Raw genomic sequence first — 24,429 nt, 5'->3', positions numbered from 1 at the left:
CAGATATTGGTGAGAAGGATCAGGAAAAGGCAGAGCTCTGCCCCTGCCTGTTCCTATGCGTGGTGCCGACATCCCCCAACCCGTGATCTTTTAGTAATTCCAGAGACATTGTACATCCATTTGGTGAATGCTGTTAAGGAACGTGCATGCCACATCCCTACGATTTGAAGAAAGTACTAAGGTCCTAAACAATCAAAATACAACTGACGGGGATAATCATGGGGCATTATGGTAAAACCAGCTCCGCAGAGCACTAGCTATAATGCTGTCACGGCTCTGTGTTGGAGACTTATCAAGCTCCCTAATGCTTTCCTGTCCCTTCAAAGTGAGGACTGCTAGCTCAGCCCATCAAAGAGAAAGGATATGCTCCTGAAATTACCATAGCTCCAAATTTTGGCACAGCTTTGGGAATTTGATCAGTGTCTCCTGGTTCCAATAACGCTTACACAACAGTTCTCACCCTAGCCAACTTTTAGTTTTCATCATCAAACAGATTGGCATTACAATGAGTATCTACTCAGAGCTACTCTGGCGTGAAGCAGAAACTCTGCTTTGGTTTGCTGGGTCTTCTGGTAGGGTTTTTTGTTTGTTTGTTTTGTTTCGTTTGGCTTTTTTTTTTTTTAATTTTACTATACAAAATTAGGTATATGAGCCTTTCAGATCACATCTTGATTATAAAAGCAAAGGGCAAACCTCAATAAATCCATTTGACTTCTATATTCACATCTGCTGTACTATATTCCTGAGTCACTTCAGTCAGGTTATTTAACAGGCTAGTATCTTGGTTTCCCCATCTCAGACACCGAGATGAGAGAGGTCCTGAGGCTCCTGCTTTCTGCACTTTGTACAACTGATGTGAAAATGTACTTCACAGACAGGCTTTCACTCCATATGTTTCCATTGCTAATACTGAGATTCAATTATTTGCAGACAGAGGTATTTTGGGGTACAAAGTAAAGAATAAAGCAAATCTTGCATTCCCATTCAGGCTCAATATGAGTGGAAAATGAAGTTTTGTGCCTCTTCCTGTCTGTCTGAAAAAACTAGCAAAGCTACATAAAACAAAACAGTTGGGGACTGAACATTACTGGGTAAATAAATTTGGAAGAAAAAAAAAGAGAAAGAGAAACCCTTTTTGTGTATGTAATGTAAAACGAGTTATTTTGCTCATTTTTTTATATCTGCTAAAACCAGCCCTGATGCAATATGTTGAAAACCTCCCTGTTTTTCTCAGCCCATAGATAAAAAGCGTCTTAAGTAGTGACTTGCAACAGGAACCTCATCTGTTGCAAACACTTTGAGCCTTCCTTATTTCTCAGAGAGGAAGTATGTGGCCTGTTTGGCAAATGCTGCTCTACATGACAGCGTGAACTTCACAACACACTCATTCGACCGGCTGCTCCGTGACTTGATCAGCTAAACCTTGCTGGCAGCATAAGCGCAGTATTATGACTACGGCTTTTTTGAGAAATACTGCAACCTGGAATATCATGCCTAGCATTTGAAGGTAATCATTGCTCTGATACATTTTAGATTATCTGCATACGGGACCAAATGTTTCAATTTTATTTATAGAAACGGGAGTTCTATTTCATTCACAATGACAGTACTCAGACCATGGATTTCAAGTACCACCAAAGGTAGAAATCGAAAAGGCTGCCTTGATCCTTTTCATAAGGAATGGTACTAAAGATAGAAGGGACAAGGAGTATTTCTACTGAAAGCTCACAGTAAGATAGGTGCATAGGACCTTATGTTGAAGCAAACTGCATTTCGCTATAACCCAAAATACAAGCCCACAGATTAGTGGGCTTTTTATTCGACATGTTAGAAGTTCGCATAATGTGGTATTTCTGTGTTATTTCATAGTTGCATGTTTCTGTGAATTATCTTGATGACAGCATTACATTGTTCTTTCTCAGTGCAAAGGTACAAGTGTCTCAAAGCTGAAAGGATGTTTATTTGGATTAATGACAAAGTAAGGGAAATTCACTAAAAAATATATAGCTGCTGAAATCTAAGCTGCTTTTTTTCCCACATGAAAAATAGCAGGATGCCTGCGCTTTCATTTTCAAGCTAAATGGGATTCAGACATTACCTGTGAACCTTATTGAGAATTAAATTCTGAGACCTTGGCTGTATAGGTGTGAATGTCAGGTAACAAAAATAAAATAAGGCATAGCATCTCAGGAATGATGAATGTCCTAATTTTACTAGTCTGCAGTATGCCTGGCAGAGGGGCTTTACTCAGGTGCTTATCTTGCCTTTTTATTTCTCTTACTATTTTAATTTCTTTATATTTACTAATTTTCAAACATTTTAAATATAACTTTGAAAAAGTTCTTACAAAGTGACAGAGGTTCCTATGCATCGTGTTACTTAACTGCTCCAGAAGCGCATCTTCTCAGAGAACAGATTCTGCGAGAGGAAATTATTGCTACATGCGCTGCACACAGGAATGCAAGGTGTAAATTGTACCACAGGTTTTTGGGACCTACTATGTAGGTCAGTGAGATCCAAGTCCTGGCAGGTGAAGAGTTCGCTTCTGCTGAGAGCTCTGCCACTGATAAATAGGACACAAAGCAGGACTGGGGCTGTAGATGTTTCCTCACCTTCCTTTTGGCAGCAAAAATAAAGCATTAAAGATCACTAAAGCCCACTAGTTGTGTGTTTGCAAACAGCTATGGCTGCAGCGACCGGCTTTCCTTAAAGAGCATGTGCACAGGTGGAAAGGGGACAGGAGGAAGGACCAAAGCTTAGAAGACTGCAAATGTGATCTTAATGGTTAAAATCAAATTTCTGCACAAGCCCGAGGAGGTGGCCTGGGAGTGGGGAAAGCTGCAGGTAGAGTTTGGTTTGCAGATCACCAGCGCAGTGGTTTCTCCGAGCTGAATAGCAGCTGCGCTTTTCCATGCAGGGCTTTGGGTTGATAAGACAAAGTGAGCTTAGAGTCTATTACCTCTCCTTAATTCTTCCCAAATCACCCTCAGTGAACAATTTTCTTTGGAATTGGCATAATGATCTGCTTCTGCGACAGAGGGATTCCACCTCTACTCGTATTCCAAACTCTGTCACCAAGTTTAAGTGAGATGCAGTGCCTGGAGCAGATTCGCCATTTCAAAAGAATATCATCTCTAAAACTGTTATTGTTCCGCTATTGACTTAGATGATAAAAAATCGGCTCAGCCACAAGATGCTCTACAGTTTCCTGTAAGTCTATTTTTATGGAGTATCTCAAAATTTCAGAAAACCACCATGCAATTTATCATATAGTAATACAATGGATTTGTATTGCACTGCCAATACTCGATGCGAGCACCGGCTACTTAGGCCATTAAGCTCTAGCATGCACTGGAGCATCACGTGCACTCTTATTTTAGAAATACCCCAGATACCGATTCATACACTGTTACTCTAAAACCAGTGATACGCCATTGCCAGTGATGAAGTAGAAACAATCTTTTGCACCTCCCCTGCCCCATTTCAAACAAAACTTCCAGTTTCTTCCATTTCCATCAAGTTTTCAAATGTCTGAGAGTTGAGCCATTCACTCCACCATCCTTGACTGGACTATAGGCACCTTTACTCTGCCCAAACGTATAATGACAAGTGGCCTTAGTGGTAAAAACTAGTCTGATATCTGTCATTTTCCTTTTAATCACTTTGGATAAGTGACCGAACAGCAGCGGTCACAGCTTTCCATTCACTTATTTTCATTGAACACTTCTGCCACGAGTCTAGAGAACATCTTGAACTCTCAGTCCCTTTCAAGACTTTATGCTGTCACCAATGGTAATTAATGGCAGTAAAACAGCACGGAAAATATAATGAGACACAGCAAACTGTCACGCCAGTGACATCAAAGTCCAAAACGTCATTGCTTTTCACTGTTACTGTAAATACTTAATAACATTTGTATTTTCCGTAAGTCAGATTCTTCCACATTTAAAGTAGCAGCACTGAGCTGCACGCTCTCTCCTGCTGACTTCAGAGGTCCTTTGAGAAGAACGATGATTAGCATGGCAGAAGTGAGCCAGGCCAGTTTGGGATGTGCTCTGCAAAAATACAAAGTAGGCACGTGCCCGTTGTCCGGTACTTAATCCGTCTGGACTAGACAGCAAGTGCTTTAATTACAAACTTTATAAGAGCAAACCTTCAAACACACTTCAGGTATTTTTAAAGCAACGTTTAGAGTTTAAAGCCCTAAATACTATCTAGGAAAATGAAGGCTTCTTGCTCAAATGTGCCGTGCTTTTAGAAAGTTTGTAAGTGTGAGGTAAAGTTTTCAGAAGTCTTTCCATCACGTACAAATGCTACATATCACTTTCCAGAGTGACTCAAGCACACCTGAAAATTGTATCCCCTGTGTCTTAAAAGTAGGAAAAAAGCCCTTGAAAGCACTTTGTTACAAGTCTGCCAGTAGGATGACTTGCTCTCCTGGCCCTCAAATACCAACACCCAGAATAAAGGGGTATATAGAGGTAGGACTCTATTATTTTTATTTTTCCATACTTTTGTGACACAAAATTCAAGTACTGTTCTCATCTAAATAACAATTGCATGTGTTAAAGTTATAGATGGGCATAAGATATTTACGCTGCCATGCTTGGCACCTATCTGGAATTGCACAAAATTTTAGGTAACTGCAGCTTGCTTACTATACACTTAGCCAGATTTGAACTGCCCTTTTCAAGTACTGCAAAAATGCAGCTACTACAGCACAGAGCTCAGTGGAGGTAACCTGTACAGGTATTTATCTCAATTCTCTGGCTGATTTTTTCAGCCCTGTTGAGCTCTCTATTGCCATGCCCAGGAAATTTTGATGCCTAATTTGAAGATAAGCCAGGAACTTCTATAATATCTGTAGCCAAAGTACTGGCTGCACTATTCCTATCAGTATACCTCTTATTCTTGATGGGATACAACTGAGAAAAAGGTCAAAGAAATTAAAATTGGGTCTTGTGAAAAAATATTCATAGTTAGTTCAGGAAATTATAATCTTGCAAGTAGACAGTGCCTGCCAAAATTAATTCTGATTTCAGTTTTAGAAACTTAGATGCATTTAAATGGAGAATGATTTTGTGTTTTCTATCAAGAGAGACCCTTTTATTCAAACATGAATACCCAAATAGTTTATTTAAATTTAAAGCTACTTTTTTATTCAGCTTCTAGACTTCTTACATCAGGCAATGAAACAGTTTCTTGTTCTTGCAAAAGCAGATTTCAGACACTTGTCAGAAAGATGCTGGCACAGCTGCATCCTACAGATGTGCCACAAGCTAGTTCCTGAGTGCAGACAGTGAAAGGGTAATGCGCCATTTGGCCCGTGAAACAGAGACTTCTAGCAAAAAGCCTTTGGGAATGAGGACTAAGAAGCTTGAAATCAGATGAGGTAGAGTCAAACTGTGCATTACCATCTGTTTTAGCACTGATTTACTTGCATTTGATAAGAGACAAATTCTCTTTTTTTTTGAATGGCATTTTATTCTGTAGGGTGTCTTCCTGAACTAGCTGTATGACATCAAAATTTATGATATTAAGCCATGCACTCAATTCTGCCAAACTTATTCCAAAAGACAATTAGTAATAAAGTCTGACTGATTCAGCAGTACCACTTCTCAAGTTAGACGCCTCTCCAGCTAACACCGTCAGGCTCTAGCCTGTTGTAAGTAAAGAGCAGCATACCAAAGGCAGTAATCATCTTTGAAATAATTAAGCTAGAAAAGACTGAAAGAAAGATGCAGAATACCTCCATGATGCTGCTAGAGCTCCTGTTATCATTTTCACAGGGCAACTGTCAGAAATATATTTTTTAAAAATAATTACCTATCAGCAAGTGGTGTTGAGTTATTTTGCTTTAATGTACAATTTCAAACATATATAGCTTATTCTCCTCTGCTTTTGAAAATATACCCTAGCATGAGACACCTTCGACATCCAAAGGGTTCTTCTCTCTGTCCCCTGTCAGGTAGAATTAGGATGGGTGCAATAAAGCCATGAGAAGGAACTGTCCCTCTCACAATATTTAGTTCCACAATTGTCTGATACTGTTTCCTGTACATCCACCAAGACTTTTTAAGACAAGTATCTGAAGAATTTGCACCACTGACTTTATGTAGGGGGAGTGTTTTGAGATCAAACATTTTGAGGCAAGGTGTTACTTAAGAAAAAAAAAGAAAGAGGAAAAACAACATTGCCCACATTCGCTGAGGGCACAACTGCATCAGAAAAAAACTACACCGAACAACGTTCTTGGAGTCCAGCAATAAAGCGACATAACATAGACACAGCGCTGAAAAACAGATACATCAATCTAATTAATTTCTTTGTAGCTTCAGAACTCCAAATGCTGAAAAGAACATTTTGTATATGAAATGACTGTACGGGCATGGCTTTGCTGTGACTTCCTATTGTGCTGAGGTTCTGGTAATGGAAACTTTTACTACATTGCGTTCTTCTGAGCAACTTCCCTAGCTGTGGTTTTCTGCTATTCCCCTGATAAAAGCACCAAGTGGTGAGAGTTTAGCAAGTATGTAAAACTCTCACATGAATTTGACACAAGAGTTCTCAAAAGCAAAACTGTATAAAACTGGAGACACCCAAACTAGGTCATTTCTCATCTGTTGGCACAGCAGGTGTTATTCTGATGTTTAATTTCAACGTCTCCTTTGATTTAGTTCTGAAGAGCTTTGACGGAATTAGAGAGCGCAATGGGAAATACTGTAAAAACGCCGAGAGCCTCCGAAGAAACAAATGTGCCAAGCCAAACGGGTAAGCACTCATTTAATATCTTTCAAGAGAAAAAGATGTTACATTCATCCATGTGTCTTCCTGTAAAAGCAGGCAAGTGCATGACTGCTGTGGGAGAAAGAGGGCATCCTCTAGACAGTGCTTATTTTTAGGTACGTTCTAGCTCATTTTCCAAGAAGTACTTTAATTAAAAAGCCCAAATGTTAAAACCATTATTTGCTGGTGCTCCTTGAAAGACGTTCCTTCCAATTCAAAAAGCACTGAAGCTCTATTTCAGAAACCAGAACTACTGTATTATTTTGATGTATTAGCATGTGATATTATATAAAAAATTGTTCTTGAAATTTGGGGTTGCTTCATTCAAGGTTAAAAACCTTTATGATGCTATGCTTGCACTGAACCTGAAGTCCACTGTTAGGCAGTCACATTAAAAGTAGCACACAGACAACTTGTCACCAGGTTTATCAGTAAAGGTTATACAGAAATACACATTTCACAGGCCAAACTGCCAAAGGGGGATCTAACGTATCTGCCCTATGCATCCACACGTGAAAAAATCAGGTTGCAAAGCCCCCCCCCCATAGACTGGTAGAGGTCATGCATCTGAGGGAAAAAGCAAGAGGGATTCAGTGACCTGCTACTCCCAAACTGCAAGTAGGTGGAGAGTTAGTACAGCCTCAGCTCTCGTGCTGCAATACGAAGAGCTGCAATAAATCACTCCCCATAGGTGAGGAACAGAAAACAGGTTTGTTTTTTTGTTTTGCGCTTTAGTTTTGTTTTGGGGTTTTTTTGGTTGTTTTTTTTTTTTTTAAGGGGAAAAATCTTAATCAAAATTTTGGGGTTTTCCATGAAAGATGGTCCAGTTGGGCTGCTCATTATTATAAGGATAGGGAATCCGCCTGGTTTCATTAGTGCTGGAAGGAACCCCAGCCCTGGTTTCAGCATGGCCAAGAACTGATGCGGGCAGCTGTGTAGCCATAGGTCCTAATAAAGCAGAGACCAAATACTATTAACGGCTACTCAGAGGCCCATAACATGAACTGACAATTTGGGGTTTTTTTACAAAGAAGAATACTTTATGTTGAAATTCCCAACAACTGCTGTCATAAACACCATAACCATCAAAACAGAGACACGTGTGCACTCAGAGCAGGACCTTGCTGATGAGTAAGGGAGTGAGGGGTCGCTGCCATGGCTGTGACCAGGTTTATATTGCTCCTGCACATGGTAAAAGTCAGGATTTAGTAGGCTAAAGCCAAGTGCATCCCTTCAAGTGACGTAAATAGAACATACCCCTACAAGATAACTCGGCAAACATCGATAGCACGGCAATTGCAAGGGGAAATTACCCATTTAGGAATTCAGGGCTTGATCTACTTGCACTCTCCTACACGTCTAGCACATCTAGAAAGGTGCTTTGTCAGATCCTGCCTGACCTGCTGCTGCCACCTGGGGAGGGAACAAGTCTCCCATAGCTGCACTGGCATCTGCCAAGGCCACAGGGATGTCTCAGACGCTCGCACAGCTGAAATTGCACCAGATACCTATGTCTAAGCACCCAAAGGCAGCTTTTTTGGCCACAAAAATGGTCAGAGGGATGGAACGCCTCTCCTATGAGGACAAGCTTCAGACAGTTGGGGTTGCTCAGCCTGGAGAAGAGAAGGCTCCAGGGAGGCCTTTCAGTACTTAACGGGGGCTTAAAGAAAGATGGGGACAGACTTTTTAGTAGGGCCTGCTGCGATAGGACAAGGGGCAACGGTTTTAAACTAAAAGAGGGTAGATTCAGAATAGATATAAGGAAAAAATTTTTTACAGTGAGGGCAGTGAAACACTGGGAGAGGTTGCCCAGAGAGGTGGTAGATGTCCCACCCCTGGAAACGTTCAAGGTCAGGTTGGACGGGGCTCTGAGCAACCTGATCTAGTTGAAGATGTCCCTGCTCATTGCAGAGGGGGTTGGACTAGATGAATTTTAAAGGTCCCTTACAACCCAAATTATTCTGATTTAACAGCTTGCATAGCTCTTTGGATCTAACTCTTAGTCTGGATCAGACCAGCATCTTTCATAATGGCTTAGATGTTGCTAATTAAAGTTGGGAATACGGACATCAGTACTGTCATCCAAATCCAATGAAAACAGACTTTTGAAAAGGAACTTGGTACTAAAAGCATATATTGGAGTTAATACAGTGAGTTTACATCTATTTTTCTTCCTGAGCAGATCAAAATCCAAATGATATCACCAAACACAGAAGATTTCCCTGAGGCCAGGAACAGCCACCTTTGATTTAAGTGAGGTGGAGGATCCAATCTATGGACTTAGAACAGTCCAAATAGTTATTAGGAAAAGCAGGTTTTACATGGGCTCATTTCAGTGAGACCGAATAAAGTGAAGGACTGAAACAAAAGTGAAAAGAAGGGAAAGAATATCCAACAAGAAGTGGGAAGAAAATAGATAAGTGGAGTCTACAGATTTGATCTGCAGCGTGAATGTGTTCATCGGAGCCCTATAAGCCCCTCATGCTGCCTCAGAGCTGCACTGAAAGCAAAACCTTCTGCTTTCCTCACCTCCAGTGCATCAGTCTTGGTCCTAGGAAAGGGAACAGTGCATAAGCTGCACTTTCCAAGGAGACATTTGGACTCCAAATATGACTGCACTCCATCTGAAAGCCCACGGTATGGGCATCCCTGGTATAACCTAGGTGCTGATAACAGAGTAGCTACAGCAGCAAGGGATCCTCAGGGTTTGTGAGCCCACCCCCTCCTCTTTCCTCCCTTGCGACCCCGAAGCAAGGGTTAATCCTTACTGAGCTGCACCTGCATGACTCTCAGTTCCCAAGCTGGCTGGTTTAGATCTGATTTGGGTATGTCAGTGTGACTCTGCAGCCACACCTTACGGCTGCTGTACAGCCAGCCTCCCAGACACACACGAGTGCCCTCCTTTACCCTCTCTGGTACACGCCGTGCCTTAAATCATATTCTTTCTGCTGGACAGTAAAGCTGGGATGATGCAGGGAGCTGAGCTCTGAGCAGCTCTTTCCCACTCCAGACGTGGAGCACACTGGCGCACAGCACAGCGTTTTTCGAGAGTGATGAGCTGGATCTGGATGCTTTGTCTATGCTCTCCTTTCTTTCTTAATAGTGCTTCGTAGTCCGTTCACAATGAATAATTTGAAGCATGCAATATTCAGTCTCACACTTTGCAAGATATCCAGGGATGCAGACATCTAAAACTAGCATGTATTTCATATTCATTTTCTACTCCCAAAAAACCCCCACCAGAATTAACACCTGATTCAGTGGAAATGACTGTGCTTCGATCTTTCCACTCTTAACTTTTGAGTTGTTCCATTTCAGATGTAACCTACACTCGCACTGCGGAGGAGAGGTTGTGTTAGAAAAACTCAGGCAGATCTTCTTTTTTCTTTTACAACTTAAAAGTGTGGGGAGCTTGTCAGATCAAATCTATTAGATCACTGTGAAATTTAGGTGTGGAGTAACAGTGTCATTTGTTTAGTCCCTGTTTCGAGGCTTTTGTGTTTGAAAGGAGCTAATATGGGTTCTGTAAAATGTTGTAGAGTGCAGTGGAGTACTTCACATGACCAAAAAACCCAATGAGGTTTGATTTAAATACCAATTAAAATGAGGTCTTTTTTGTGGAGTAGGAGAGTTGAAAGTTTTTGAGTAGTACAAAACCCCTTTACTTTCACTCTAATATCAGTACATGTAGTTTAAGAGGTAACGTTTGCATGGATGTGGCAGTGAACACTATGATTAATTCCTTCCTTTTCAGAACTACAAATTAACATGCAAAATTGAAACAAAAACGAATATAAAGATGAAAGTGTAAGCAAAGTAACACAGATCTTGCTACAGTAAAGTCATGTACCCTGCCATGCATAACAAAATGCAAACCACCAGTACGCAAGGAAGGACAGCAGAAAACCACTTGTTTTCCACCCTTTCAGTATGGAAACAAAACATTTATAAATAAACAGCATAAGTTTAAAAAAAAACATTGCTAAAGGCATTGTCATTAAGCTAAAAAAGTGACATTCCATGTAGAACTGCTGTCTAACAATCTGCAATGAGAAATTAGGTGACGGCATTTTATCCTCATTCTGCAGTTCTTACAACGTACCTTCTGGCATATATTTCTTGTAGTCCTGGGTAAAGATTTTGCTTTGTTGAAAAAGACTCAGCACCGATACTTAGGTCTTGTTAGCCTCAGGTACTAAGCGGTTTCACAGACAGAGAAGCCATCTCTTAATTTTTAGTGCAGAACAGAGAAGCAATCAAAGGCATGCTCAGCACAGAATTTCTTCAGTATAGTTGAACTAATTGTATAATAAGTTACAGTAGACTAATCACAGCGGCTGGCTGATTAATATGAAGGTCCTGGACTAGTCCTGTTTAATTAAGTGACACTAACCAACTAAGAAAACCATGGCAATACTAATACTAAACACAACATCAAACTAATCAATGCCTGTTCCAGACTCCACATCTATGCATCCATAAGGATGCTCACTAATTGTATTATGGGGCTACATGAATGGGCAAAGGCTAGCAAGACTAAAAATGCTTACAGTCAGTTTGAATATTAAGGTAAAACGACCCATTACTTTGCATAACACAAGTCCCTATAAGATAACAACAAACAGATACCCAAAATGAACTGAGAAAACACTGTTTTTTATTTCCTTTAAACCACAGATGTGGAATATTTTCCTCAATACTTATATTCTTATTATCACTGCTGTAAGGATAACAAGTGTAAAATCTATCCTCTTGAAAACATTTATTTTCTGCAGGCTTGCATGTTTCCTTCAGCCTTTCACTGTTATCACTGTGAGTTATTTGTAAGGCCCTGAGACACAGATGCTGAAAACACAGTCAGTCTCAGCATTCATTCAGGATGCTGTTTCTAGGTTTCCCTAAAAAAAAATCTTCCTTAAAGACAAATTGACGAGGAACCTATATTAAACAAGAAAATCTAACAAGATACAGAAGTGTGTCTATCTCTCCGGGTAATTTCTTTCGCTCCCCCCGAACTCATTTCCATTTTTGCACATGTTGAGATGCACAGAGTAGGCAAGTATGGAGATCAAACCACCTCTGCTAACATACTGCTAGATGGTATTACTAAGGAACGTAGCGCTGATCCTGCTGGAGGCAGAGGGAAAGCTTTGTCTCCCTGTGTGCCGGTGGAAAGGGAAGGGAACCACTGCATCACACAATCCCTCTTGCCAGGACTTCTGTCAAAGAGCTCAAAACACCCAGCATGACACATTTCTGAATCTCCCACCCGTCAGCATTTGTGGGGCACCACGGATTCCTGCTGGATGAGGAGCTCTTGAACGTTTGATAGTCCCAGTCTTGTGCAAAGTGCCTCCTTCATCCTTCAGAAACCCAGGAGACTCAGCACGTGTCCTACACAGCGCTGCAAGGCCCATGTAAAAGGTCTTCTTATCTCCTTACTGATGTAAAAGGTCTTCTTATCTCCTTACTGACCTCACTTCTGGAAACTGCAGCTGTACAATGATTTAATTGTAAACACCCATGTTGCCTCTGTTCTTTAATTGAAGATAAGGGCATCGTGTGCGACCTCTAGTGCAGTTTCCACACAAGGGGGGAGAACGAAGTGCTCTGGCTGTTCATCAAGCTAATTTTAAAAAGTGATGGGAAATGGGCAGTAATGGCCAAACTCTCATTGCCCTTGATCTAAACTAATTTCATACCTTTAGAAAGTATCAGTGGTGTTAAATGATGGAACAATTCGACATGCATCTTCCTTGCCCTAAATGTAATGCATTAGCTTGGCTCAAAATTGTAGCTGGAGGCATTCAGAGATAGTGTCATTAATCAAACGGGGTTACTTCCTAATACCATACATACTTACTAATTTTGCTAGTTTCAAACTGAGTGTGTCCTTTAAATATGGTAATTACTAGAAAAAGTGGTCTAAATTTAGTCGCTTACAATTAACCAATTGACTTTTTTCATTTCTAATATCTTCACATTCTTCTTATAAAGTTATAGGCTCATCTTTAGCTCTTTATGTTTACCAAGCGACATTTCAGTGAGATATTTTTTCCCATTTGACCTACTCTGTAAATTGTGACATATAATGAGAAATCCATTTCTGCTTCAGAACTCTATCTTGTTGTTGAGTGACATTTTCTTTCTTCTTTAACAGGTCAGGAGAGTGATTTCCTTGCTGTCCTCTATGACTATCCTTCAGCAGACATAAGCCAACCTATATTTCACGTAGGGGAAAAATTACGTGTGCTATCAGAGTAAGTTGATTCATTTTTTTTTAAATTAGGTTTTGTTAAAATTGATGCAAAGCTCTCTTTTATGCATCCAGCCCAAACTGGATGCAGTTCAGCAAAATGAACTGAGTTTAGAATTTGCAAGGAATTTGCTTAGCCTTGGTGTAAATTTCCCTATAGTTTAAGGATTTGGGATTTCAGATTGCTCTTTGATCCCTGTATTCCTCTGACATGGTTTCTGAAGCTGGATTCAAACTCTAGTCTAAAGTAGGATTCAACCCAGAATTCTGCTTTGAAAAATTCTTCTGAGAAAGTATCAACCCCCCATGTTGGTGGAAAACAGAGTAAGAGCAAAAATAGTTTGAGTCACATAGGAAAGGAAACTTATTCTGAATTTCTGTATGTCAGGGGTGTCTCTCATTTTCTTTCTCACCCTCTTTATCTAACAACTCCTTGACGATTAGGTCTTAGAATTTTACCCTAGATTTAAGGCAACACTAACAAAAAATTTTTTTAAAAAACCTTTATTTTTCTTAAGTTTTTTAACTGATTTTGCTTTTTCTTAGTGGCAAAAAAAAAGTCAAAGATTTCCTAGCCAGTTCCACTCAAAAATGTATGAGCCCCAGAAGGAAGCACACTTAAGAGCACTAGTTCTAACTGTCTTAAAGCATGGTGCAAATATTGCCACACACAAGAGTGAGCACACTTCTTGAAAAATGGAAGCTAGAAGCCCTGAAATTCTTTTATACACAGCTTGTATTGGCTCACAGTGACCTCCTAGAAGTTACTTAGCTCCACAGCCACTGTTTGCACTGCTTAAACAGAAATGAAAAATTTCATTTTTGCAGCTGGTGGAGCAGATGGATTCAAGGGGAGACCAGGCACATTCAGAGAAGAGAAATTCCCTGAGGATTTCTAAATTCATTAAAAAAAATTCTCTCTACCTGAAGAAGTCAGAGCATCATATAGTTGGAGGACAGAAGTACTCAAGAGATGTATCACAGACAATTGATGAATTATCAGACTTCTCTGCAGGCCACCATGACCTACAATGGCCTTTGTCAGCAAGAACATACGGGGCTATGCGGAATTTTTGGTCTGACCCAGAATGGCTGCAGTTATGTTCTGCTGACAAAGTGCTTTCCCTGCCTCCCTGAACCTAGAGGTCACAAGGCTCAGGCAATACCACTAGAAGAATTTTTTGCTGATGGAGAGCTTCCCCAAACCAGGGGAATTCTTCTCTGGTAACTTCTAGCTGTTTAAACCATTCTGCAGTTTGTGTAACACACACGACATGGTACAACAATTGCTTTAGCTTGGAAATTCCAGCTTAAAGCCTCACTCCCAGCTTCCAACACCTACGAGCCCTCACAACACCGCATAACTACATATGCCTGTATCAATGGGAATTATAAGTGTGGTGTATCATAAGCATGTATGTGCTGCATAGCATGATCTACTGGACAAACAACTTCTAAAAGAACTAGGCTTCTGTAGCAGCAGCATTTATCACGTTTGTCTGTTGTGCAGTGATCAAGAGCTTCTCCTAATAGTAAATAAGAGCCCAAGCAAGCCTTGATAGGAACTTTCCTCCTCCTCTTTTGAATCAGCTTGTTCACAGAAGACAAGACACTCCAGTGCTCTATGCAAGGCACAGCGTCCTAATGACGGACCTGTTCTTCCCTGCTGGGGTACGTGCTGACGTTCATAGGGACCGTTTTCCTGCAGATTCTTGCCGCACGTAAGCTGTAGGTATAAACTTTTTCTCAAGTCATTCAAAGCAGCAAAATGCAGTGGAAGAGAAGAGTAGGACGGCAGGCATGACCAGAGCACAAGTGATGAGGAGTCACCACGGAGAAGCCAGCACGAGTGGGCAGCATGTACGGCTTTTATATCTGCGGCTTTTCAGCCTTCTACCAAAGTTGTTACGTGTAGAGGCAATCAGCCCCACCAATCCCGCCAGGACCACGATATATGGAACCCCCATAGAAAATATAGCTCCTCACAGATGTTTGTGACTGCTCTGGGTTGGCAGGATAAGTACCACTGGCACAGTTTCTCACTCTCCACACTTGTCAGGCACCTTTCATTACCAGATCAACAACTGAATTTAGCTGGCAGCAGTCAAACCAGATGTCCTCCAATGATCTCCCCAATCTACCTAATTTTTGTGGCTCCTGCCCAAGGACAGATGTGCTGCTTTGGGACTTTTAATCATCACAGAGATTTTTCAGGGTTAGTAATATTACATTTGGGAGAGAGGGAGATGCTGAATCTCTCAGGGTTTTTTTTGTTATTGCAATTTTTGGTTCTGTCTGGGAGAGTTGCAGGGAAAAAAAAAACCAAAATAACCTAAACTTCTTATAGATAATTTCACGTCATCTGGAAACCCACAAACAAAACTTGAGGGACCCTGAAATTTCCAGCTCTGAGCAGTAGACACTTCCCTTTTTCCCTCAGCATATACATTCTGGACCATGGTCCCAGTAGTTATAACTCAGGAGGTTTAACCTAAGTGTTTTCAACTTAGCTCATTTGACATACATTGAGACTCTGGTCTGCAGTCTGGGCATTATTTGGGAGCATTTATATGAACATCCACAAAACCAGCATTCAAATACAATACACAGTATTATTTAGATCCAAACTCTTAAAGGAAAAGGTGGAGAGAACCCATCAATCATCAGCATCCTTACAGTATTCATAAAGCTCCGCAGCATCCTGGTGAAAATTCTTGTTACCCTGCCCTTCCGAAGGGATTCAAAAGCCAAAGCCAGCATTCAGCATCACAGCAAGAACCTAAGATATATCCATGAAAAAAATATACATCTAGTCACCTAGTTTCAGCTATGAGGTCTTTTTTATTTGACTCTGGTCAGCAACCCATTGAAGAAAAGGAAAAGAGCAAACCATGAACCAGGTTCTGTTAGACTGAAAACCTGTTCCCAGGCAGGCAGGGTCCATTTGCTGAGTATCTCTACCCTGATGTTACAGGAGTAACTACAGGGCTGTCCAGACACAGCATACTCAGCCATTAAGCTGAATATCTTGGATACCAGTACAAGTCTAGCTGTGGGAAGGCAGAGCACAGCATGGTTTAACCACTGAGTATTTACCCTTCTTCTTTTAACTACAGAAAAAATATTTTATTACTTACGTAATTTAAATGGAACAAATGTAGCTTATTTCTGTGTCCAAATTTAATCCTGATGTAGGTTTAGAAATGGAACTACTCTAAATGAAACAAACTTGGGGCCCTTTCTGAATACGTAGATTCAGGAACACAGACAGAAGGTTACAGGCTACTCTGTATGTCTCAGCTCGCTTCTAAAATGAGGACAAGCTCTGAAAGTATATCTGAAAATATCCCTTCTCTTGCTTTCACAGTGAAGGAGGCTGGTGGAGAGTCCATTCCCTTACAACAGGTCGAGAAAACTATATTCCAGGAAAATACGTAGCAAAGGTTTACCACGGGTAAGTAAATGCATTTCCTATAGCCTTTCACCAGTACATTTCTACATATACTGCCCTGATTACTTACTCAGGGTCATAATCAAAACAATGCCAACAGTGACTAGAGAGACAGAAATTTTCTTTATTGACAGTCTAAAATAGGTCCTTTGAAATTTGAAAATATCAAATCCACATCTAAGTTTAGATTATATGAAGAGGAAAATCCTAGTTTTAAATGTTGCAAAGGGTCAAAAACCCCTCAAATGTCATATAAGATATTTAAAATACTTCTGTTGCATGGACTGATCTCTAATTTTAAGACATTGATAAAGACACCCTATTTAGCACGATTTTTTAATATTTACAGAGAGTAAACGTTAAGCTAGAGTTGCTCATGAAAAACAGACCATAAAGAACAAATAGAAAGACTAGTAAGTCTTACAAGAATATAAACTCTCACACTGGAAGAGCTAAGGAAGGTTCAGAGGTTTCTTGTTGCCCTAGACACCAGTCAGGAAAAAAACATTAAAGCACACACTTAAAACTTTTCTGGCAAACATTTTAACACCTGTTTAATTTTAAGCATATGAACTGTGAACTTCACTGAGACTTATGCAAGTGCCTAAATTTTAATATGCTTTTATATCCTCCTGAAATAGAGATGCTTTCCCAAAGACAGGGCACAGATATGGCAATGGAAGCTACTGTCTGAAGCTTCCCCAAGACCATTTTGCTGATAGCAGACTGGATCAAACACACGAGAACAACTTTAAAATGAAATGCCAGTAACTCCTACACCAGCCGAGCAAGCTCAGTTACGTAGGTAGACACTAGCTTTGGCAAAATACAGCAGTGCACCAAGCTATGATGAAAATCAGTAGGACTAATTCCACTTTCCCTTATCCACAAAGCCAATTGACTTAAATGGCTGGACTGTTCCCTAGCATAAGCAGAATAATTGTATTTTATTTTGCATTTGTTTATGATACAATAAAATACAATTTAGGGTTTACAAAAGTGATTTAAATGAAAAAGAGGGATTTAACTAATGCCACAGATATGCCATCAATATACCACACGGATATGTCCCCAACAATTCCGATCGAGGCCACTCGAAAGGTTTTGTTTTCCCTAATAAGTCCAAACCTTATTCACTCTTCTCTTAGTCTCACAAAAGTTAACGGAACTCAAAGAGAGCGAGTTTTTCTCCATAAACTGGGGAAATATGCCTGGACATAGTTGAGAGAATAAATACAGAAAGCCACAGTGTTATTTTTGCAGTCACTTTTCCTGGCTAATGCTGCACTTTCACGGCCACATGCTGCTCTCTGTTTCACTGGTGTCCAAATTTCAGAATTTGTTTTTTCCTGCTTCACAGCTGGTTATTTGAAGGGCTGGGAAGAGAAAAAGCAGAGGAACTTCTACAGCTACCCAACACCAAGGTCGGCTCCTTCATGATCAGAGAGAGTGAAACTAGGAAAGGTGAGAAAATATGATTTTTCCCCCCCTTGATCTCAGGCATTAACAGTTTTACAGCTCTTTAATTCACTCCCTGTCCTGCTTCATATGGATCAGTCTGAAACCAGAAAATGTATGTAATGAGAAGGCAAAGGCACCCAGTGCAGCATGCCAGTCTTCACCAGTCACCTACGTTATGAGAGGTGCTGGAAACAGGGTTAGCGATGGGCATGGAAAGTTCCACAGGCATCAGCACAAACAAGACACAGTTGTTTAAACACTATTATTTACTTTGGTCGCATGCAAAGCTTATTAGGCAGTGGGACTTTTCAAATGGAGGAAAAGTCACAGCTTTGCCGCGGTCCACAAAAGATTGCCCGAAGAAGCTATAAAATGCACGCCAAGCAGCGGGGGTGGCTGATAAGTGCATTTCCTATATAAACAGGTTGTCCTTTTATTTACTTTTTAAAAATGAGATGCCTTCAATTTTATTTTCTCTCATAGCAATTCTTTTGTTACATGGGAATTGTACTACACACACTTTAAACTTTTATTCTCTTCAATGGGAACACATCTCCCATTGTGCAACGTGTTATCTTCCCTTTTTCTGAAGCACCAGGACACATCCTAGTATCATGATACTACAGTTTGAAAGGAATAATAAATCATCTACTCTGACTTCTTGCATACCACAGGCTAATTAGTTTCATAATACCTATATTAAATTCAAAGAAATTTAGGATCAACATTGGGGCCTTACCAACTAAACACTGCACAATAATTTTAAACAAAGAAACAGGAAAATCCAAGTTGTCATCTCCTGCCAGGACTGCGTTATCTGGTACCAGCTACTGCATTGCTGGGAACTGACAAAATCAGCATACCAGCACATGAGTCTGGTCCCCCTTTTCAGAGGAAGGCAAACAACTTCTGTAAAGGCCTATTTCCTTTACACCTTTTAAAAAAATCCCATACCAGCAAAAATAAAGGAAAAATACACCAGAAATCTAAATTCAGTCAAAATCTCAGGCCCTGATGCTGGGCCCTTTATTCCCTTTGTTATACTTAAGTATATATAAAGTATACTATATAAGTAGAAATTAGGATGGCCACTCGGTTTTTTTCAGATCTTCCTGGGACCTTTTGGATCATGGCACCGCATTTTACAGATACTCTGGTTGCAATCACTGCTATCCACCCAGAATTAGGGCCCTACTTTGGTGTAATTAGTTCTCCTCTTTCTCCAGGGTTATATTCTTTGTCGGTGCGGCACAGGCAAGTGAAACATTACAGGATCTTCCGCCTTCCAAATAACTGGTATTACATCTCTCCACGGCAAACCTTTCAGTGCCTTGAAGACCTTGTGAATCACTACTCAGGTAAAAAGAACCGCAGAATAAACATATTTTCCACTGGCAACTCTAAAACTATCTATCAAAGGTCCAGACAAGAAGCTTTGCCTATATCTGAGACTTCTAACTATTGCCACAGAACAAATAATGGAAAAACTTTTGGTTTATATCTTTTATTTTATTTTTGATCCTAAATATAAATACGCTACCCTTAACAGTACAACTGAAAGCAACCCAAGAACTCAGCTAAATAAAGACAGATAGGCTCTGCCCGTATTGGTATATGATATTGTATGGCCACATCAATAATACTTTTTGGTCCAAACGCTAGTGTCTAGGACTTCCTAGACAACTTTCAAATACAGTTTGGAGGTTAGCACAGGCCAGCGATGCCCAGCTCCTCCCAGAGCACAGCTAAACTCAAAGTTTGGGTGTACAAAAATGTTAAGCTGTACAGATGCAAGTCATGGTTCTGGGTCCCAAGGCCAGAGTTCAACTCCTGGCTCACTTTCTTTACCAGCATGGACACGTCTGCCATTTATTTATTTACCGTAGAGACAGATAGCACCAGGACATGCAAGACCAGGTTCTGCAATCACGTTTCTGTTAGGAACTACTACACTACACAACCTTATCTGCAGCAGAAAATTCTCAGAAATGTTGATAGTTTCTTCCCTATTGCTTTAGAAGAGTATGGCTGGATTTTATCAGCAGAGGTTATCTCAAGGGGCTCAAGCTGTTAGCTCAAATCTAGATTCAGCTGTCATTTTGACTAGTATCAGTCCAGCAGATGACACCTGTTGCAGTGATAGTTTTCCAGATTTATGGCAATTTAACCTGTGTCAGAGAGATAACTTGACAAATGACACAATTAAGTGGCTGCAGTTACCATGCACTAAAATGAGAACATTTTAAAATGAGGAAGGAAGATTGCAATAAGTTAATTGCATAAAAGTTACAAGAGAACAATAGGTTCTGTGCTTTAATTAGTAATGGGTACTCTGTAATTTTAAAAGTGTAAAGCTACCATATCTGCATTTCTCATTGGTAAATGAAAAAGAGTGTTGGCCAAAGACTACTCTGATAAATTGGGGAGAAAAGCCATATTCACATTCAAAACATGCAAAAGAAACTTTCAAGTCCAATGATATAAGGAGAGGAGTGAGAATTTGGAGAGGATTTTTTTTTTTTTTTTTTAATGTTTCAGTTAGCTGACACCTTTCTCCATTTAGAAAAAAGCAAACAATCAAAGCCTAAAATTCAAGGGCAGTGTTTGTGGGGGGGAACCTAAAACTTGTATCAATTAACATTTTTACTTCAGTTATAGATGTAAGAGGAGACATAGTGAGATTTAACTCTCCTCCTTCCCCCACTATGAGATGATACAGAATCTCACCGTGAAATAAGGTTCAGAGCAGTAAAACACTAGTATTCAGCCACAATGTTCTCTACTTGGGTAGAAGAACATACGCTATGTTCCTAATAGAACAAAGAGAAGAGGATAGAGAGAAGAAACATAGATGAAAGTAACATGTGAACCTTGATTCATTCCATAGCCATGTTCCACAGCAGAATAGGTGCACGTACAACCCAATCTGAGTGGTTGCATCTTGCATCTATTTTACACTCTGTTTGCAAGGCTGAGATGATGGGAGGCAAAAGCAGAACTCACTAAGGACTCAGACAACTTAGTTTTAAGTCCCTGCTCTGTCACAAACTTCCTTCTAGACTTTGGGCAAGTCACTTCATCTTTCTGTGTCTCATTTCCTTACTTGTACTGTAGGAATTATACCCCATGGTAAATAAAAGGCAAAGGTATGAGGAAAGGAAAAAGTTAAGCCTGTGTTAGTGTCCTTGCTGAGAATGCACAATTTATTGACTCCTCCTACTGTGTCCAAAACTGTTTATTTCAGTATGCATCACAGAAGGAAAACAGTGAAGATAACTGTGAGCAAAGATTAACTGTGTCTTCATTTCCCTGTTCAGAAGTTGCTGATGGTCTCTGCTGTGTCCTCACAACACCTTGTCTTACCCAGTGCACTAACAACAACAGCGTAATGAATCAAGTTCCTCCTGTGGTGATGCGGAATAAAAACTTCAACTGGAGAAATATTCACAGGTACCACATAGAACACAGGCTGCCAAAACCAACAAGGGTTTTTTCCAGCCTTGTATGTACTTGTATCTACAACACAGAAGAAAAAGCCATTTCCTTCTCTTGAGACCAGTTTTAGAGACTAGACAACCTTCAAAGCTGCTGACAGCAGGTTAACCCATGAAAACTGGATGTCCAGCTCTAACTGATCATCTTGGTCTAACTTTGAAAGAAAGTATAGTTAACATTCAACCATTTCTCCTATCCAGCTAAGAGTGTGGCCGCATATGTGGTCCCTTTGGGCCTTGTGAGTCCCCTCCACCAAGGGAACAGGAGTAAGAGCCAGGCCATAAAGTCTAGTCAGATCCACCATCAATGGCACACTAACATGCAATGGCTTACAGGTGAGCCCTGATGGTCAGAAACGGCTCCCCCTTGTTCACATGGTGGCCATCCAAGAAGCAGCACAAGCGCAATGAACACATTAGCCCAGAATAAATCGTTCCTGCTGTGTGTGTCTCAATACACAGCCCAGCTCGAGGTTCATGAGATTTCTAATATCATGACTGCGGGCTAGAGAAAGTAGGTCAGGTTTCAGAAGCTGGTGAAACAACCACCTTCAGAAACAAAAGCACGTCTTACTTTTGAAGTGTAAATTTCCCTCCACTACCCTTCCTTCACAAAGCATATTCATTTGCTTACAAATGCAAGAAAATTTTGTGCAGTATCAAGGCCATTTTTCATACAGATTAAGAAGAAAGAGAGAAAGTATATAGAAGTTATTTCCTTTCCAGATGCCGAAAAATATTTAGATACTACTGTTGTACTGATTATTTCAGAAAATCGCTAAGTGACAGAAATGTTTCGTGATGTATGAGCTAGGCAATTTTTTCTACAACAAAATTAACATCATTTAGTTTAACAACTGTTAATATTATATTAATAGGCTCAGTTCAAGTAGCTGAAACAGTAACAAAATTTTGTTCTTTTGAAGGCTGGAGGTGACTGAAGATACTGAAAGCACCCTGGCAGCAATGGATGATTCTTGTCTCAGCTATGGCCTGAGGGAAAGTATCACTTCCTACCTCTCCTTAACAGGGGATGACAATGCTTCTTTTGCAAGTACCAGAAAGAAGAAAGCCCAATCTCTCATATACACAGGGAGCAAACGTAAGAGCACCCTTCACTTGCCACCGACATACTATGAAGACTAAATGTAAGACAACCAGGGGGAGAAAAAAAAAGCCTGAGGGGTTAGAAGGGAAACCCGGAGCATTCTGTGGTCCTGCAGTCCTTCGACAACTGAGACACACAAGCACACCAGCTGATGGTCAAATGCTGGCAATGCTTCTGCATTTCCTCTTCTGAATGTTAACCAGAGACCTTCTTAAGGGTGCTACCTCAGCCATGGCATATGCTGAGAACGTCCCCAGTGCACCTGATATTAGAACCTGCTCACAAGCGAGATAAACTGAGAGAGACTCTAAGTCAAGAGCCAAGTGAGGCAGATGACTCTTCAGCAAGGTTGATGCCCACCATTGTACAAAGGTGACTGCATAGGCAAGGACTAACTACAGCTCAAGAACTTAATTTAAGTCTTACTTTGGTATTCTCCACAAGGCTGAAAACCATCTTTACAGAACTTACCTACGTTGGGAAAAGGAGCTTTTGTCTTGTCCATACAGAATAATTCATTGTCATTGACAATGGATCAGAAAGTCGTCAATAACCCCAAGAAAGTATCTAACATCTGGCATCCAATAAATTGTCTAACATCTGGCATCCAAGAAACACCTGATTATAGTGACTCCATACTTCTGTCATTTTTGTCTTTTAGGGGAAAAAACCTAAAATCATTGACTTCCCAAGTGGCATTTAATTCAACTGCTGGTAATGGCCTGCGATGTCACAAAGTGGTCACAAAATTAAGAACAGGCTTAACTCACTGAGAAAAGCAGTTCCTGCTTAGCCCTGAGCTGGAAGTACAGACATATCTAAAAGCATAACTCAGCTGCTCATATTCTAGCAGATATGCAACAGAGAACAAAGGGGTTTTTAAGTGAAAAGTAAAATGTGGTAATATCATGCCTAACTGCAAAGGTAGGTAGGCTTGCAAAGGTGTGACCTTTTATGCATAGAGGACCACATTTTAACCTCATCTCCTGAAGACACCCCCATATTTATGTATAATATTTATATTAATAGCAGCTTTTTAAAATAAATAAACTAAAAGAGCAAATCAGCAACACTGGATGTTAACGATTTTTCTGATTTTTTTTGTCTGAAGACAGTTATGTCAAATAGTAATGATGCATTTCATCAAATTGCTTCAAGATTTATAACTGGGTTATCTGAAATGTCACAAATTAGAGAATTTTTCCATATATATGTACCCTTTGCTAAGTGACAAAGAGCAGCTAGCATGGTCCTTTGAACCTGACATGTGATTGCTTTCTAAATCAAATAGTCACTCACATCTGGGTGTGTAAAATACTGCAATCTATGTTCTCGAGCCAAGATCTTTTCAACCTAATATTCTGTCATACCTTTTTGCACAGATTTGCGTAATGAAGGTTTGGAGACGTAGGGAATTGGAGTTTTATATATACATATATATCTCCTCTCTGTAAATACCTCTTAGCACAAATCTGCGTGCTTTTTAGATCTTGTAACAGATCATTTGCACTAGCAAGAGAGATTCAGAGATCAAAGTAGTTCACAGCGTATTCAAACATATTTCAGAACTTAAAGGATGAATGTAATTTGACTGGTAAACATTGAACAGCACAAAGCAAAATGAACTCAGGAACTCTAGGTGTTTGTATAATCTCATTACTGTTACTGATCATTAATATGTTATCGTGACTGCATTTTATCCAGTGAAATGTATATGGGGAGCATTACAGATTTCTAAGTCATGACTTGTATTTATTCATTAAAATAATATCCAGTAGTTACTTTGTATTGCTTCTAGAAAATGGTAAACCTAGCGTGCAATTAGCACAAACACCCAGTCTTGCAATGGCACTGCAGAAGGTTTCTTTGGCAG

At 40.2% G+C, this 24,429-nt stretch overlaps 2 protein-coding genes across 4 annotated transcripts in view; one reads left to right on the top strand and one right to left on the bottom strand.

Annotated features, from left to right (window-relative positions):
• Window positions 1-24,429, bottom strand: part of TG (thyroglobulin) — a 158,398-nt gene that overhangs the window by 39,200 nt on the left and 94,769 nt on the right. The gene's annotated exons all lie outside the window — the stretch shown is intronic.
• SLA (Src like adaptor) lies at window positions 1,323-24,327 on the top strand. 3 transcript variants are annotated; one of them, XM_075023990.1, is made up of 8 exons: window positions 1,323-1,507; window positions 6,678-6,771; window positions 12,947-13,046; window positions 16,410-16,496; window positions 17,854-17,957; window positions 19,181-19,312; window positions 21,272-21,404; window positions 22,375-24,327. In XM_075023990.1, exons 2-8 carry the CDS (start codon window positions 6,711-6,713, stop codon window positions 22,592-22,594), a joined length of 837 nt encoding a protein of 278 aa, XP_074880091.1. In that variant the 5' UTR covers window positions 1,323-1,507; window positions 6,678-6,710; the 3' UTR covers window positions 22,595-24,327. The 3 variants fall into 3 exon arrangements, with proteins under 3 accessions (XP_074880091.1, XP_074880092.1, XP_074880093.1); XM_075023991.1 differs by lacking the exon at window positions 1,323-1,507 and having other exon boundaries at window positions 6,537-6,771; XM_075023992.1 differs by lacking the exons at window positions 1,323-1,507; window positions 12,947-13,046 and having other exon boundaries at window positions 6,540-6,771.

The sequence above is a fragment of the Buteo buteo genome, chromosome 3 (genome assembly GCF_964188355.1).
Source record: "Buteo buteo chromosome 3, bButBut1.hap1.1, whole genome shotgun sequence".
In the NCBI taxonomy this organism is placed as follows: domain Eukaryota; kingdom Metazoa; phylum Chordata; class Aves; order Accipitriformes; family Accipitridae; genus Buteo; species Buteo buteo.
This window is presented reverse-complemented; position numbering and strand designations above follow the sequence as displayed.